At 37.2% G+C, this 17,563-nt stretch overlaps 1 protein-coding gene across 1 annotated transcript in view; it reads right to left on the bottom strand.

Annotated features, from left to right (window-relative positions):
- Positions 1-17,563, bottom strand: part of PCDH15 (protocadherin related 15) — a 1,088,571-nt gene that overhangs the window by 313,931 nt on the left and 757,077 nt on the right. Inside the window, exon 10 of the mRNA XM_029245143.1 lies at positions 11,535-11,643. Within this exon, the coding sequence (XP_029100976.1) occupies positions 11,535-11,643 (109 nt within the window). The remainder of the gene's footprint in view (positions 1-11,534; positions 11,644-17,563) is intronic.

Raw genomic sequence — 17,563 nt, 5'->3', positions numbered from 1 at the left:
CTCCTAAATCTTCTAACATCCCATTTACTTATAATCACTGAAATGAACTTTACATGAAATAAATGCCACTTTACTCTCCCAGTTAGCTAAATACAATTTTTACTTATTGTTTACTGTGGTGATCCCCAAAGTAGGATTGAGGAAAAAATATCAAACCTCTTGGAACAGGTTAAGATGGCGGAAGAGTAAGATGCGGAGATCACCTTCCTCCCCACAGATACAACAGAAATACATCTACACGTGAAACAACTCCTACAGAATACCTACTGAACATTGGGAGAAAACCTCAGACCTCCCAAAAGGCAAGAAACCGCCCACCTACCTGGGTAGGGCAAAAGAAAAAAGAATAAACAGAGACAAAAGGATAGGGACGGGACCTGCACCAGTGGGAGGCAGCTGTGAACGAGGAAAGTTTTCCAAACACCAGGAAGCCCCTTCGCGGGCAGAGACTGCGGGTGGCGGAGGGGAAAAGCTTCGGAGCCGCAGAGGAGAGCACAGCAACAGGGGTGCGGGGGGCAAAGCGGAGAGATTCCCGCACAGAGGATCGGTGCCGACCGGCACTCACCAGCCCGAGAGGCTTGTCTGCTCCCCCGCCACAGCGGGCGGGGCTGTGAGCAGAGGCTCCGGCTTCGGTTGGAGCGCAGGGAGAGGACTGGGGTTGGCGGCGTGAACACAGCCTGCAGGGGGTTATTACGCCACGGCTAGCCGGGAGGGAGTCCGGGGAAAAGTCTGTACCTGCCGAAGAGGCAAGAGACTTTTTCTTACCTCTTTGTTTCCTGCTGCGCCAGGAGAGGGGATTAAGAGCGCTGCTTAAAGGAGCTCCAGAGACGGGCGCGAGCCGCGGCTAAAAGCGCGAACCCCAGAGACGGGCACGAGACGCTAAGGCTGCCGCTGCCGCCACCAAGAAGCCTGTGTGCGAGCACAGGTCACTATCCACACCCTGCTTCCGGGGAGCCTGTGCGGCCCGCCACTGCCAGGGTCCCGGGAGCAAGGCTCAACTCCTCCGGGAGAACGCACAGCGCGCCTCAGGCTGGTGCAACGTCACGCAGGCCTCTGCCGCCGCAGGCCCGCCCCGCACTCCGTGCCCCTCCCTCCCCCTCGGCCTGAGTGAGCCAGAGCCACAGAATCAGCGGCTCCTTTAACCCCGTCCTGTCTGAGCGTCCTGTCTGAGCGAAGAACAGATGCCTTACGGCGACCTACACGCAGAGGCGGGGCCAAATCCAAAGCTGAGCCCCTGGGAGCTGTGAGAACAAAGAAGAGAAAGGGAAATCTCTCCCATCAGCCTCAGAAGCAGCAGATTAAAGCTCCACAATCAACTTGATGTACCCTGCATCTGTGGAATACCTGAATAGACAACGAATCATCCCAAATTAAGGAAGTGGACTTTCAGAGCAAGATTTATGATTTTTTCCCCTTTTCCTCTTTTTGTGAGGTGTATGTGTATGCTTCTGTGTGAGATTTTGTCTGTGTAGCTTTGCTTCCACCATTTGTCCTAGGGTTCTGTTTTTTTTTTCTCTTAATAATTATATTTTTATTTTAATAACTTTATTATATTTTATCTTACTTTAACTTCTTTTTTCCTTCCTTCCCTCCTTACTTCCTTCCTCCCTCCCTCACTCCCTCCTTTCTTTCTTTCTTTCTTTCTTTCTTTCTACTTCTACTAATTCTTTCTTTCTACTTTTTCTCCCTTTTATTCTGAGCCGTGTGGATGAAAGGCTCTTGGTGCAGCAGCCAGGAGTCAGTGCTCTGGCTCTGAGGTGGGAGAGCCAACTTCAGGACACTGGTCCACAAGAGACCTCCCAGCTCCACATAATATCAAACGGCAAAAATCTCCCAGAGATCTCCATCTCAACACCAGCACCCAGCTTCACTCAACGACCAGCAAGCTACAGTGCTGGACTTCCTATGCCAAACAACTAGCAAGACAGGAACAAAACCCCACCCATTAGCAGTGAGGCTGCCTAAAATCATAATAAGTCCACAGACACCCCAAAACACACCACCAGACGTGGACCTGCCCACCAGAAAGACAAAATCCAGCCTCATCCACCAGAACACAGGCACTAGTCCCCTCCACCAGGAAGCCTACACAACCCACTGAACCAACCTTAGCCACTGCAGATAGACACCAAAAACAACAGGAACTACGAACCTGCAGCCTGCAAAAAGGAGACCCCAAACACAGTAAGATAAGCAAAATGAGAAGACAGAAAAACACACAGCAGATGAAGGAGCAAGATAAAAACCCACCAGACCTAACAAATGAAGAGGAAATAGGCAGTCTACCTGAAAAAGAATTCAGAATGATAGTAAAGATGATCCAAAATCTTGGAAATAGAATAGACAAAATGCAAGAAACATTTAACAAGGACCTAGAAGAACTAAAGATGAAACAAACAACGATGAACAACACAATAAATGAAATGAAAAATACTCTAGATGGGATCAATAGCAGAATAACTGAGGCAGAAGAACGGATAAGTGACCTGGAAGATAAAACAGTGGAAATAACTACTGCAGAGTAGAATAAAGAAAAAAGAATGAAAAGAACTGAGGACAGTCTCAGAGACCTCTGGGACAACATCAAACACAACAACATTCGAATTATAGGGGTTCCAGAAGAAGAAGAGAAAAAGAAAGGGACTGAGAAAATATTTGAAGAGATTATAGTTGAAAACTTCCCTAACATGGGAAAGGCAATAGTTAATCTACTCCAGGAAGCACAGAGAGTCCCATACAGGATAAATCCAAGGAGAAATACGTCAAGACACATATTAATCAAACTGTCAAAAATTAAATACAAAGAAAACATATTAAAAGCAGCAAGGGAAAAACAACAAATAACACACAAGGGAATCCCCATACGGTTAACAGGTGAAACTCTGTAAGTCAGAAGGGACTGCCAGGACATATTTAAAGTGCTGAAGGAGAAAAAACTGCAACCAAGATTACTCTACCCAGCAAGGATTTCATTCAGATTTGATGGACAAATTAAAACCTTTACAGACAAGCAAAAGCTGAGAGAGTTCACACCACGAAACCAGCTCTACAACAAATGCTAAAGGAACTTCTCTAGGCAAGAAACACAAGAGAAGGAAAAGACCTACAATAACGAACCCAAAACAATTAAGAAAATGGGAATAGGAACATACATATCGATAATTACCTTAAATGTAAATGGACTAAATACTCCCACCAAAAGACATAGATTGGCTGAATGGATACAAAAACAAGACCCATATATTTGCTGTCTACAAGAGACCCACTTCAGACCTAGAGACACATACAGACTGAAAGTAAGGGGATGGAAAAAGATATTCCATGCACATTGAAACAAAAAGAAAACTGGAGTAGCAATTCTCATATCAGACAAAATAGATTGTAAAATAAAGAATATTAGAAGAGACAAAGAAGGACACTACATAAAGATCAAGGGATCGATCCAAGAAGATGTAACAATTATAAATATTTACGCATCCAACATAGGAGCACCTCAATATATAAGGCAAATACTAACAGCCATAAAAGGGGAAACCGACAGTAACACACTCACAGTAGGGGGCTTTAACACCCCACTTTCACCAATGGACAGATCATCCAAAATGAAAATAAATAAGGAAACACAAGCTTTAAATGATACATTAAACAAGATGGACTTAATTGATAGTTATAGGATATTCCATCCAAAAACAACAGAATACACATTTTTCTCAAGTGCTCATGGAACATTCTCCAGGATAGATCATATTTTGGGACACAAATCAAGCCTTGATAAATTTAAGAAAATTGAAATTGTACCAAGTATCTTTTCCGACCATAATGCTATGAGACTAGATATCAATTACAGGAAAAGAGCTGTAAAAAATACAAACACATGGAGGCTAAACAATACACTACTTAATAATGAAGTGATCACTGAAGAAATCAAAGAGGAAATTAAAAAATACCTAGAAACAAATGACAATGGAGACACGACGACCCAAAATCTATGGGATGCAGCAAAAGCAGTTCTAAGAGGGAAGTTTATAGCAATACAATGCTACCTTAAGAAACAGGAAACATCTCAAATAAACCACCTACCCTTGCACCTCAAGCAATTAGAGAAAGAAGAACAAAAAACCCCAAAGTTAGCACAAGGAAAGAAATCATAAAAATGAGATCAGAAATAAATGAAAAAGAAATGAAGGAAACAATAGCAAAGATCAATAAAACTAAAAGCTAGTTCTTTGAGAAGATAAACAAAATTGATAAACCATTAGCCAGACTCATCAAGAAAAACAGGGAGAAGACTCAAATCAATAGAATTAGAAATGAAAAAGGAGAAGTAACAACTGACACTGCAGAAATACAAAAGATCATGAGAAATTACTACAAGCAACTCTATGCCAATAAAATGGACAACCTGGAAGAAGTGGTCAGATTCTTAGAAATGCACAACCTGCCAAGACTGAATCAGGAAGAAATAGAAAATATGAATAGACCAATCACAAGCACTGAAATTGAAACTGTGATTAAAAATCTTCCAACAAACAAAAGCCCAGGACCAGATGGCTTCACAGGCAAATTCTTTCAAACATTTAGACAAGACCTAACACCTATCCTTCTCAAACGCTTTGAAAATATAGCAGAGGGAGGAACACTCCCAAACTCATTCTACAAGGCCACCATCACCCTGATACCAAAACCAGACAAGGATGTCACAAAGAAAGAAAACTACAGGCCAATATCACTGATGAACATAGATGCAAAAATCCTCAACAAAATACTAGCAAACAGAATCCAACAGCACATTAAACGGATCATACACCATGATCAAGTGGGGTTTATTCCAGGAATGCAAGGATTCTTCAATATATGCAAATTAATCAACGTGATACACCATATTAACAAACTGAAGGAGAAAAACCATACGATCATCTCAATAGATGCAGAGAAAGCTTTTGACAAAATTCAACACCCATTTATGATAAAAGCTCTGCAGAAAGTAGGCATAGAGGGAACTTTCCTCAACATAATAAAGGCCATATATGACAAACCCACAGCCAACATCATCCTCAATGGTGAAAAACTGAAAGCATTTCTAGTAAGATCAGGAACAAGACAAGGTTGCTCACTCTCACCACTCTTATTCAACATAGTTTTGGAAGTTTTAGCCACAGCAATCAGAGCAGAAAAGGAAATAAAAGGAATCCAAATCGGAAAAGAAGAAGTAAAGCTGTCACTGTTTGCAGATGACATGATACTATACATAGAGAATCCTAAAGATACTACCAGAAAACTACTAGAGCTAATCAATGATTTGGACAAGTAGCAGGATACAAAATTAATGCACAGAAATCTCTGGCATTCCTATACACTAATGATGAAAAATCTGAAAGTGAAATCAAGAAAACACTCCCATTTACCACTGCAACAAAAAGAATAAAATATCTAGGAATAAACCTACCTAAGGAGACAAAAGACCTGTATGCAGAAAATTATAAGACACTGATGAAAGAAATTAAAGATAATACAAATAGATGGAGAGATATACCATGTTCTTGGACTGGAAGAATCAACATTGTGAAAATGACTCTACTACCCAAAGCAATCTACAGATTCAATGCAATCCCTATCAAACTACCACTGGCATTTTTCACAGAACTAGGAGAAAAAATTTCGCAATTTGTATGGAAACACAAAAGACCCCGAATAGCCAAAGCAATCTTGAGAACGAAAAACGGAGCTGGAGGAATCAGGCTCCCAGACTTTGGACTATAGTACAAAGCTATAGTAATCAAGACAGTATGGTACTGGCACAGAAACAGAAAGATAGATCCATGGAACAGGATAGAAAGCCCAGAGATAAACCCACGCACATATGGTCACCTTATCTTTGATAAAGGAGGCAGGAATGTACAGTGGAGAAAGGACAGCCTCTTCAATAAGTGGTGCTGGTAAAACTGGACAGATACATGTAAAAGTATGAGATTAGATCACTCCCTAACACCATACACAAAAACAAGCTCAAAATGGATTAAAGACCTAAATGTAAGGCCAGAAACTATCAAACTCTTAGAGGAAAACATAGGCAGAACACTCTATGACATCAATCACAGCAAGATCCTTTCTGACCCACCTCCTAGAGAAATGGAAATAAAAATAAACAAATGGGACCTAATGAAACTTCAAAGCTTTTGCACAGCAAAGGTAACCATAAACAAGACCAAAAGACAACCCTCAGAATGGGAGAAAATATTTGCAAATGAAGCAACTGACAAAGGATTAATATCCAAAATTTATAAGCAGCTCATGCAGCTCAGTATCAAAAAAACAAACAACCCAATCCAAAAATGGGCAGAAGACCTAAATAGACATTTCTCCAAAGAAGATATACAGACTGCCAACAAACACATGAAAGAATGCTCAACATCATTAATCATTAGAGAAATGCAAATCAAAACTACAATGAGATATCATCTCACACCAGTCAGAATGGCCATCATCAATAAATCTAGAAACAATAAGTGCTGGAGAAGGTGTGGAGAAAAGAGAACACTCTTGCACTGCTGGTGGGAATGTGAATTGGTTCAGCCACTATGGAGAACAGTATGGAGGTTCCTTAAAAAACTACAAATAGAACTACCATATGACCCAGCAATCCCACTACTGGGCATATACCCTGAGAAAACCAAAATTCAAAAAGAGTCATGTACCAAAATGTTCATTGCAGCTCTCTTTACAATAGCCCGGAGATGGAAAAAACCTAAGTGCCCATCATCAGATGAATGGATAAAGAAGATGTGGCACATATATACAATGGAATATTACTCAGCCATAAAAAGAAACGAAATTGAGCTATTTGTAATGAGGTGGATAGACCTAGAGTCTGTCATACAGAGTGAAGTAAGTCAGAAAGAGAAAGACAAATACTGTATGCTAATACATATATATGGAATTTAAGAAAACAAAATGTCATGAAGAACCTAGGGGTAGACAGGAATAAAGACACAGACCTACTGGAGAACGGACTTGAGGATATGGGGAGGGGAAAGGGTGAGCTGTGACAGGGCGAGAGAGAATCATGGACATATATACAGTAACAAACGTAAGGTAGATAGCTCGTGGGAAGCAGCCGCATGGCACAGGGATATCGGCTCGGTGCTTTGTGACCGCCTGGAGGGGTGGGATAGGAAAGGTGGGAGGGAGGGAGACGCAAGAGGGAAGAGATATGGGAACATATGTATATGTATAACTGATTCACTTTGTTATAAAGCAAAAACTAACACACCATTGTAAAGCAATTATACCCCAATAAAGATGTTAAAAAATAAATAAATAAAATGTGTTTCTTATAGATAGCATGTAGTAAGATCATGTTTTTCTTTTTCTCTTTTTAGTATTGCGCCAATCTGAATCTTTTAATTGGAACATTGAATCCATTTACATTGATTGTGATTACTAAAAAGATGGTATTTACCTCTGCCATTTTGCTGTCTTCTATATATCTTATGCCCTTTTTGTTCCTCTATTGTTCCATTACTGCTTTATTTTTCATGGGTACTGTTTAAATTCCTTTGTTTTGTGCTTTACTATAAATCTTCAAATTATGTAAACAATTAAATTGTTAAACTATTCTCCTAGTGGCTATGCTGGGAATTAAGATTGATGTCTTAATTTATGGCAATCTAATTTGGACTAATAGCAACTTAACTTCAATAGTAGATAAAAATTTTACTCCTATATAACTCTATTTTACCTTTGCTCTTTGCTGTTATTATCACAATTTACATGTTTCTACTTTGTCCATCAGTATAGATGTATAATTATTGATTTATGATATTTTCTTTAAATCAAATAAGAGAAAGAAGAATTACTAGCATGTGTGTGTGTGTGTGTGTGTATATATATATATATATATATAAAATGTCTTTTATACTTAACTATGTAGTTATTTTTACCAGTGTTCTTTATTTCTTCATGTAGAACTGAGATACTTTCTATTGTGCTTTCATTTCAGCCTTAGGTCTCTACCCTTCAGTATTTCTTGTAGCAAAGGTATGTTACTGATAAATTCTCAGATTATCTGGGAATATCTTAATTTCTCATTTATTTTTGAAGGCTATATTTGCTGTATTTAGAACTATTAATGAACATTTTCTTTTTCTTTCAGTTCTCTGAACATGTCATACTAATGTATTCCAGTATCCATGTTTCCTGATGAGAAGTCGGGTTATAATTTTATTGAGAATCAATTTCTATTATAAAGTCGCCTCTTTTTTGTTACTTTTGAATTATTTTTTGTCTGTGTCATTTGACAGTTTGATTGGGATGTGTCTAAGCGTGGATTTATTGTAGGTCTATCCTCTTGGGGAGTTCAATTAGCTTCTTGGAGGTATAGATTGTTTTCCTCAAATTTAGTTTTTGATCATTACTTATTCCTATATTCTTTCTGCCCCTTTCTGTTCTCTCCTTCTGGGACTCCTGTTATGCATAAATTGGTCCACAGAATGGTATTTTTTAGGTCTCTGAAGCTCTCTTTGCATTTCTTCATTCTTTTTCTCTTTCATCTTCTCAGATTTGGTAATTCAATTGACCTCTCTTCAAGTTTGCTGATTCTTTCTTCTTCCTGCTTGAATCTTCATTGAGCCCTGCTAGTGAATTTTTAATTTCAGTTGTTATACTGTTCAACTCCAAAATTTGTTTCCTTTTCATAATTTCTATCTTTTTGTTGATATACTCTATTAAGATGACATAGAATTGGCTCAGGCTACTGTGGGTAATCAACAGCAGTGGCAGTAATTCCCGCATTGATAATAATGATGGTAGGACCAGTGAAGGGGTTGGCAATAGTCGCTGGATAACCTTTTTACACACATCAGCATCCACATCCTCAAGTCTAGTAAACCGACTATCAACAATGTGTGAAAGTAGAAGAGCCTGCCACCTAGCAACTGGGAAAACAAGCTCTGAAGAACACATACATTCAGAATTATATGGATGGACATAAGGGAAACTAAGAGTTCTGGAAAAATAGGTAAAATCAGAGCCATGGGAACCCTGTCTTGTGGCAGAGGGAAAGGGTTTGTGCTTCTATTCTTAACAGTTTTGCATGACTTAGGAAACATACTTTATTTTTCTTCCTAATGGTAATAACAACATCAACTAACATTCATCGAGTGCTTTTTTCCAGGCACTAATATTTACATGAATTAGATCAAATTCTCAAAACACTTTTATAGAAAAGTCTATTTTGATCAATCCCTTTGTCAAAGGTCTATTTTAAAGAGGAACAATCTGAGACAGAGAGATTAAGTAACTCGCCTAACATTATATGAATAGTAAGGGTTGAAGTCAGGATTTAAACATGGATAGTACAATTCCAGAGGCTATGCTCTCAACACTTACAATGTCCTCTCTGCCTTTTAGAAATGTACATACTATGAAAATATATCAATTTATTTAACTTAGCTGTGAAAGCAAAGTTAATGATAGAGGTTATATATATTGTGTAGTACTATCCATTATCCTAATGTTGGAGGTTGATGAAACTTAACGTCATTAGGTCATTTTTCTGTTCTAATTCCTGCATTGGTTCCACGTTTCACTCAGAGTAAAAGCCAACAAAGTTCAGTAGTATACAAGACTATATTTTCTGGTCGCCCTTATTTCTCATACCCTCTTTCTTCTACTTCTCCCTCACTGACTCCTCTCCAGTGCTACTGGCCTCATTGATGTTTCTGAAACTCACCAGGCAAACTCCTGCTTTTATCTCTGCCTAGAAACTCTTTTCCCAGATATCAACATGGTTAACTCCTTCAAGTTCTATAGGATTTTACTCAAATCTCACCTTTTCAATGAGACATATCTTGATCAATCCTATTTAATACTGCAACACCCCTTCTGTACCTCCAATCCCATTCATCAGCTCGACTTTTCTCATAGCACTACCATTTATTTTGTATAATAAATACATTTATTTACCACATTAATTGTTTATTGCTTGTTTCTGCTGCCCGAAAACCAGTGCTACAAAGTGAGGAATCTGTCTTGCTCAACAGAGTAAGCACTCATCTATTCAAAGAGATTAAGTTTTTTAAAGTGAAAGAAACATGAATATCAGTGGATACTATCCCATTCTGAGTAACACGGTTCCCCAAGACTATCTTTAAATGTAATGCTTTGGACTTTGCACAGGCTGCATCAACTATCTAAATAATTTTTATCCCATTTTATACTTGAAAACTCCTCTCTTTCTGCTAAAATAACTCTGTCTAAGCAATTTTCTTAGAAATCCTTAGTACTTTACTCCCATGAGACCACATGATATGTGGCTCATACTTTATTTGTAGTACTTAAAACCATGTATTTTAATTTATCTTTTGGCATGTTTCTATCCATAGACTCTACCCCTCCCTAACCTAGAACATTTATCCCTCATCTTCGTATCTATAGCATCTAGCATAGTAATTGACATATTGTCAAGCCCTCAGTTAATAAAATAAACAATAACTATTTCCTTTTATGTATACCAAACCCCCTACAGACTTAAAAGAGACTTCTGTTTATGTTTATAAGCGCTTTTAAAAAGTTTAATCGTCTAATCTATACAACTGACTTATAATACATATGTAGTTCTAGACACCAAAGGCTTGAAACAGAATTACTTAAGTTTTCTTTACAGACAGCATTTCTAAGTAGGATATAGCATCATATTTTGAAATCTGTCTAACGTCTCTAGGTGGTTGTGTTGTTATATATGTGTACATGGGGTGGGAAGGGGTTAAGGGTAAAGTTAAATTCCATTGAATAGTTATTTTCAAGCATACTTCACAAGTGACCTTCTTCATTAAGAGACGTATGGTCTGTTTTACATATATCTGTCTCTCTGGAGACTATAAATCATGCAAAGCAGCAACATCCATATTTTAGCAAAAGCAATTTTAGAAGAGTGACATGATCAGATTCTCATTTTTGCTTTTGGTACAACTGGCAGATATACACAAGAATGGATTAAAATGGCTTCTGTGAAATTGTTCAAGGAAAAATTAACCAAGGGTATAATGTTTCCTTGGGGTAACACGATCTTTCTCTTTCTTTTTGGCTCCGATAGCTCTTAAATTTAAGTCACATATTTTTAGAATTATGTAATGGTATCCAACCAATGACAAAGTACTAGTAGAGCAAACAGTGTAAGTTTTTCGATTCATTTTCAATTTTTTCTTAGAGAATTCTTTATGAGGTGATACAGAGGAAACTACCAATAGGTGGATTAAATCCTACTTTTGAAGTTGTTTTGCTTCCTCAGTAAAAGTGTTTCTACTTGTTGTTCTACAAATTTCACTGAGACTAATACTAAAGAAGAAAAATGGTTATTTTTAAATGGTTATTTTTAAATTTAGTTTTACATAAAAAATAATTTCAATAAAATTTCTAAAAAATAATTTCTAAAAAGAAAATCTTTGTTATTAAAGTTTTTTTAATTTGAAACATTTTTTTTCCCTACATGATTCTAGAGCTATAACTGAGAGTGCAAAATGTTAGCAGATACAAACCAACAAGGATGGAATAGAGGATGCCTGGCCTATCTGATGGCGGCTGAATATTCCGGTCCTGATCAATGGCTTCGATCGGTGGGGTAACGATGATGGGGTTCAATTCTTCCTGGAAAAAAAGTCAGAGAGTTTAGTTCAGCTTCATTACCTCAGAAAGAACTGACACGCAGATATTGTAGTCTGGACAGCTAGGTAACACCTGAGCCAGCAGTTAGACTCAGATTTCAAGATTTGTAGTTGAACACCATAGACTAGTTAATTTTGAATCTGAAGAAAGGACAGACATTATAATAATCTCCAAGAGTGGCCTTGCCTATTATTGTGGAAAAAATAAAAACAAATATATTCAGAGACAACCCTAGAAAGGTAAACTGAGCTCAGAATGACTTGTATCTCTGGCATATTATCTTCAATTATTATAATTCTTAATTTTAACTGATTCTAATATCTACCCTTCTCTATATATAATACTGGACTCATCATTGCTTGGATTTGTGGTCTGTATTTTAATCGAATAATTTTATAGCATTTAGAAAGAGAACAGTTATGTTAAAATAGTAAAAACTTCACCATCAACTATAAATATATTCTAGCACTGATAATTAAGTGATTTGAAATTTTAGCAAACTATATAATTTAATACCTAAATAATTGAACTTATCAATTATTAAATTACTTTCATTGCATTTTATGTGTTGTTTACACTTAGAAACTTCTCTTTTTCAATATCTTTTTAAAAGCCCACTTAATATACATTTGATATTTAGAATCTAGTATAATCTCCCTTTAACAAAAAAAATAAGATTTAGACTACATGAAAGAAAGAAAATTTGCTGCACAATTGTCAATAACAATTGGTCAATGTCAATTTGTGGACACTGTTATTCTCATCTCATGTTATATCGTAAGTATACTATTTCCCAGAAGCTTTTGAAAATATTTAGCCAGATTCCTGTCTCTTTCTGTATGTTAACTAACAGAGAAAGGAAAAACAAATCTAACACATCCACAGTACTCTTATTTAGACACATATATACTTAACATATATTCTTAAGAGGCCAAACTACCATTTCTATTTTTCTTTGATTAGTTTTGCTTTTTTCAAGTGGCAAAAATATCAAATTGTTTGAAAAAGTGCCATACATTTTGAAATATTTTTCCTTTGTGAACATTTTAAAAATGTAGTATTAGGGTGGGTGGCATGGGTCAAGCTGATCACTTTCAACTTTTTATGTGATCATAGAAGAAACACAAGTGGAACAGTCACATATATCTTTGAAGCTTATATACTACAAAATATATGATGTCTGGTTCTTTTCAAAACCTTCCAAACAGTATTGATAATTTTCTTTTTTTTAATTTTTAAAATTTATTTTTTACTGAAGTATAGTTGATTTACAATGTTGTATTAGTTTCAGGTGTACAGCAAAGTGATTCAGTTATACACACATACAGATCTATTTTTTATTCAGATTCTTTTATAGGTTATTACAAAAATGAGTATATTTCTCTGTGCTATACAGTACATCTTTGCTTTGATAATTTTCATCCTTAAAATGGGGGAGCAAAGAGCACACATGTGAAATACTCATACAGCCATGGCTCATGAAAATCACATCAGTTTCTGCCTGATCACTGGAACTTTATGCACATATTCAAACAAACAAAAACACCTCAAGGAACTAACAAAAAATACTCTTGTTTTATTATTTCCATGTATTCCAATATGTATCTGAAAAATTTTCAGGTATATTTTTTACCTTACAAATTGTGACTGACTGTTGTATCCAAAATGTGCATTTGAATATCCTTTCAATTGCATATTTGACCTTGATATATAAGGCTTTTTTTTTTGGTCACCTTTTTTTTTTGGTTTTAAACATATACCACTCTGCCTTACATTTAGACCCTATTAATATTGTCTCACTGAAGAAAAGTTCCTAATTTTAACATAGTCCTATACATTCCTTTCTCTTTTCATTTATACTTGGCGATTTCCTCTACCTGCACACATAATCTGACCACCTGAGGAACAGTTGATAATTTTCCCTTATCTACATCTATACAGAGACTATTGTGCTCATCCATATCAAAATTTATTGAACATTCTTGCTGACTGTACGTCTGAGTTTCCGTGCCTATAACTTTCTTGAGAGCAGGGGTAAGGATGATTTATATCTGTAGCACCAGAAACGTATGGGGCACACAGACACTCAAGAACTGTTGAATAAACGGCTTCTCAGCTCCAGATTATTTAGAGTATTCTTGACCCATGGATCCTTGCCTTTCTCTCTGGGTTCCTGTGGGACATCCAAATACACACACTGACATTTGATAAGTATCTTTTTTATAACTCCCAGATCTTTGTGCTCACAAAGTTATTGCACCCAACTGGAGGGAAAAATAATGTGGCCATGGAAGTGGATCAAAATGCACAGATATGGGCTCAGAGTTTTTCATTGAGATGGCCTTTTGGGTGGCCAAAAGTAAGTAGTCTCATAAATATTCCAGTAGATTGAGTGGTGAACGTCTGTATCCTACAACAAAACATACCAACCTTGCTAGTAAGTTTTCAATAAGCTATTTAATTCCTCAGAGTTTGAATCCTAATTTTCAAAGTGAGATTAATAATAACTACATTCAATAATTAATGTGAGGATTCATCAAAGAATGTATGTAAAACAGTAAGCGTCATACTTAATATATGGAAATTATTAGTATTATCAAAATTAATATTATTTTTAATTGTGTAATATTGACATTAAACTTGCCTCCAAACTATAAGCAGAAAAAGAGATGGAAAATTTTAATTTCAAGCTGGAAGCTTATTTGAAACCAGATCTTGCATATTTTCCTGAAAACATGACACTGACATGAATCTTGAAGGTTTTATTTAGGATTACAAAATTGATCAAATGTTTCAGGGAATGAAGGGGGACTATCTATCATTGCTATTTAATTTTAAACAGAGATTTGGATGTAAAACCTGCAAAGCATATTATTTAATGATTATACTTAAACACAATTTTAAATAGTGTATCAGGGAGTTGAATGTTCACTTAAAATGAACATTTCATTTTACTTTATTAAAAGGAAGCTTCAGTGATATTCCTTTTCTGTAGACTCAGACACATTACAGTTTCATATCCAATTTAAAAACTCATTCCCCACCCTTTGATTAAAGAAATTTGTGATAACTCTTTGATTTATAAATATTCTGATGAGTTATATAAATGTATCAAGCACTTGCTGTGTGCAAAGAACTCCACTAATTGTTCAAGTCGTGTTAAAAAATAGGTAATAGTTCTGCAACTATGAAGGAGCTCATAGTCATGAGGATGGGGACTCAAATTACATGAACACAATTTAGAAAAAAAATTTATAAAGAAATTTATCAATAAATATTAAAAAGAGCTCTGGTAGAAAACTCATATGATCAAGTATTATGAGTGAATTAGTCAAAATAACAAGAATCAGGGGCTCCCCTGGTGGCGCAGTGGTTGAGAGTCCACCTGCCGATGCAAGGGACGCAGGTTCGTGCCCCGGTCCGGGAGGATCCCACATGCTGCGGAGCGGCTGGGCCCGTGGGCCATGGCTGCTGAGCCTGCGCGTCCAGAGCCTGTGCTCCGCAACGGGAGAGGCCACAGCAGTGAGAGGCCCGCGTACCGCAAAAAATAATAATAATAATAACAAGAATCAGAGATATTCAAACACGTGTAGCTTAAATAAAGCAAATTTTGATTCATATATCAAAGGTGAAATTAATAAAGATAAAAAATATTCCTGCATTTGATAGAGGCTGGATAGGGAGTTTAAAAACATATACACACAGGCTTCCCTGGTGGTGCAGTGGTTGAGAGTCCGCCTGCCGATGCAGGGGACACGGGTTCGTGCCCTAGTGCAGGAGGATCCCACATGCCGCGGAGCGGCTGGGCCCGTGAGCCATGGCCGCTGAGCCTGCGCGTCCGGAGACTGTGCTCCGCAACGGGAGAAGCCACAAGAGTGAGAGGCCCGCGTACCACAACAACAACAAAAAAAACATACACACACACACACACACACACACACATACACACACAGGGGGCTTCCCTGGTGGTGCAGTGATTAAGAGTCTGCCTGACAATCCAGGGGACACGGGTTTGAGCCCTGGTCCAGGAAGACCCCCACGTGCCATGGAGCAACCAAGCCCGTGCGCCACAACTACTGAGCCTGCACTCTAGAGCCCGCGAGCCATGACTACTGAGCCCGCGTGCCTAGAGCCCGTGCTCTGCAACAAGAGAAGCCACCAAAATGAGAAACCCGAGCACCGCAACAAAGAGTAGCCCCCACTCGCTGCAACTAGAGAAAGCCCCCGTGCAGCAACAAAGACCCAATGCAGCCAAGAAATAAATAAATAAATATTAAAAACACACACACAATTGACGATAGATAGACAGATAGATAGATAGATAATCTAGGGCTATTTTGAGGAGAGTCATTAAAGTGCTTTTATAAACAGTGCAGTTTAATTTTCATATAGTTGGCAATGGAAAACTTCTACAGGTGATTAGCAAGTGTATTTTTATCATTCTGATGAAAAAAATCATCCTAGAGTGTCTTGTAGGTACAAAATGACAAAAAGAAAAAATATTTAAAATTGTACAACCCAGTAATAGCCACTGTTAATATTTTGAGGTATTTTCTATCGGTATTTATCTTCTATGTATCATCTATCTACCTGTCTGTTTACACAGTGATATTTCACCACTTTGCATATATAAATTTTGTTGATTATTTTTACCTCACATATTATAACCACTGTTCTAAGTCAATGCATCTGCTTTTCAAAAAAACAATTTGCAATAACGTGCAACCTCCACTAATGTTATAATGTTAGTTGTACTTTTTTTTTTTTGCGGTACGCAGGCCTCTCACTGTCGTAGCCTCTCCCGTTGCATAGCACAGGCTCCGGACGCGCAGGCTCAGCGGCCATGGCTCACGGGCCCAGCCGCTCCGCGGCATGTGGGATCTTCCCGGACCGGGGAACGAACCCGTGTCCCCTGCATCGGCAGGCGGACTCTCAACCACTGCGCCACCAGGGAAGCCCAGTTGTACATTTAGGATGTTTATATTGTTTAATAACACTTATAATGTATTCATTACTGCGCTGTGTCTTTAATTATATTCCTAGGTTAAACTCCTGGATGTGGAACTTCTGGATCAAGAAATGAGAGCATGTTGAACTCTTTCAGACAAATTGCCAGATGGCTTTCCAGAAAGATTGCAATGATTTCCTCCTCAGTAGTGTGTGTTTATAACAGCACATACTTGTCGATACTGAGGGTGATATATATCTGAAATACTGTTAATAAATATAAAGTTAAATTTCTTTGATTGATAGCATAATTTATTTGATGTATTTATCTGTGTTTCTTCTGTTCATTTACCTTGTCTATTTTCTTTTTTAAATTTGGTATTTTAAAATTTTATTTCCATGGCATATGTGAATAGCACAAAAATCAACACTTTGTCATCAGTCTTAAAAATATTTTCAGTATGTTGTTTCCCTTTTAATATTATTTGTTTTTGAGATCTAGAAGCTTGGCGTTTTTATGTATTGAAATATATCCCTTTTTCCCTTTTTGATTTCTGCTTAGTCTTTCATCCTCTGAAAGTCATATAAATGCTGAATTGTATTTACTTTCAGTTATTATGGTTTCAACATTTTAAATTTAATTCTTCAGTCTATCAAGACATCTGAATAGTAAAGACAATATTCACCAAACTGTGGCTGGAATTTTAACCTTTTTTTTTTTTAACAGAAGTGAAACCAGTTTTAAAAACTCTTTGCTTTCCCCCTTTTCTGTGTCTTAAATAGATATCTGTATAACATTTAATCGCCTTCGAAAACCTATTGATCCTATGTTTCTCTCATATCCTATTACACTGCTTTAATATCTTAATTTATCCATGTCTTTAATGATTTAAAATAGAAATTGACAGTTCCTCTATTATATAAGGTTGATGAGGTTTAAAATTGTGTGTGTGTG

The sequence above is a fragment of the Monodon monoceros genome, unplaced genomic scaffold, assembly GCF_005190385.1.
Source record: "Monodon monoceros isolate NGI ecotype Baffin Bay Population unplaced genomic scaffold, NGI_Narwhal_1 Super_Scaffold_4, whole genome shotgun sequence".
Taxonomy (NCBI): Eukaryota; Metazoa; Chordata; class Mammalia; order Artiodactyla; family Monodontidae; genus Monodon; species Monodon monoceros.
This window is presented reverse-complemented; position numbering and strand designations above follow the sequence as displayed.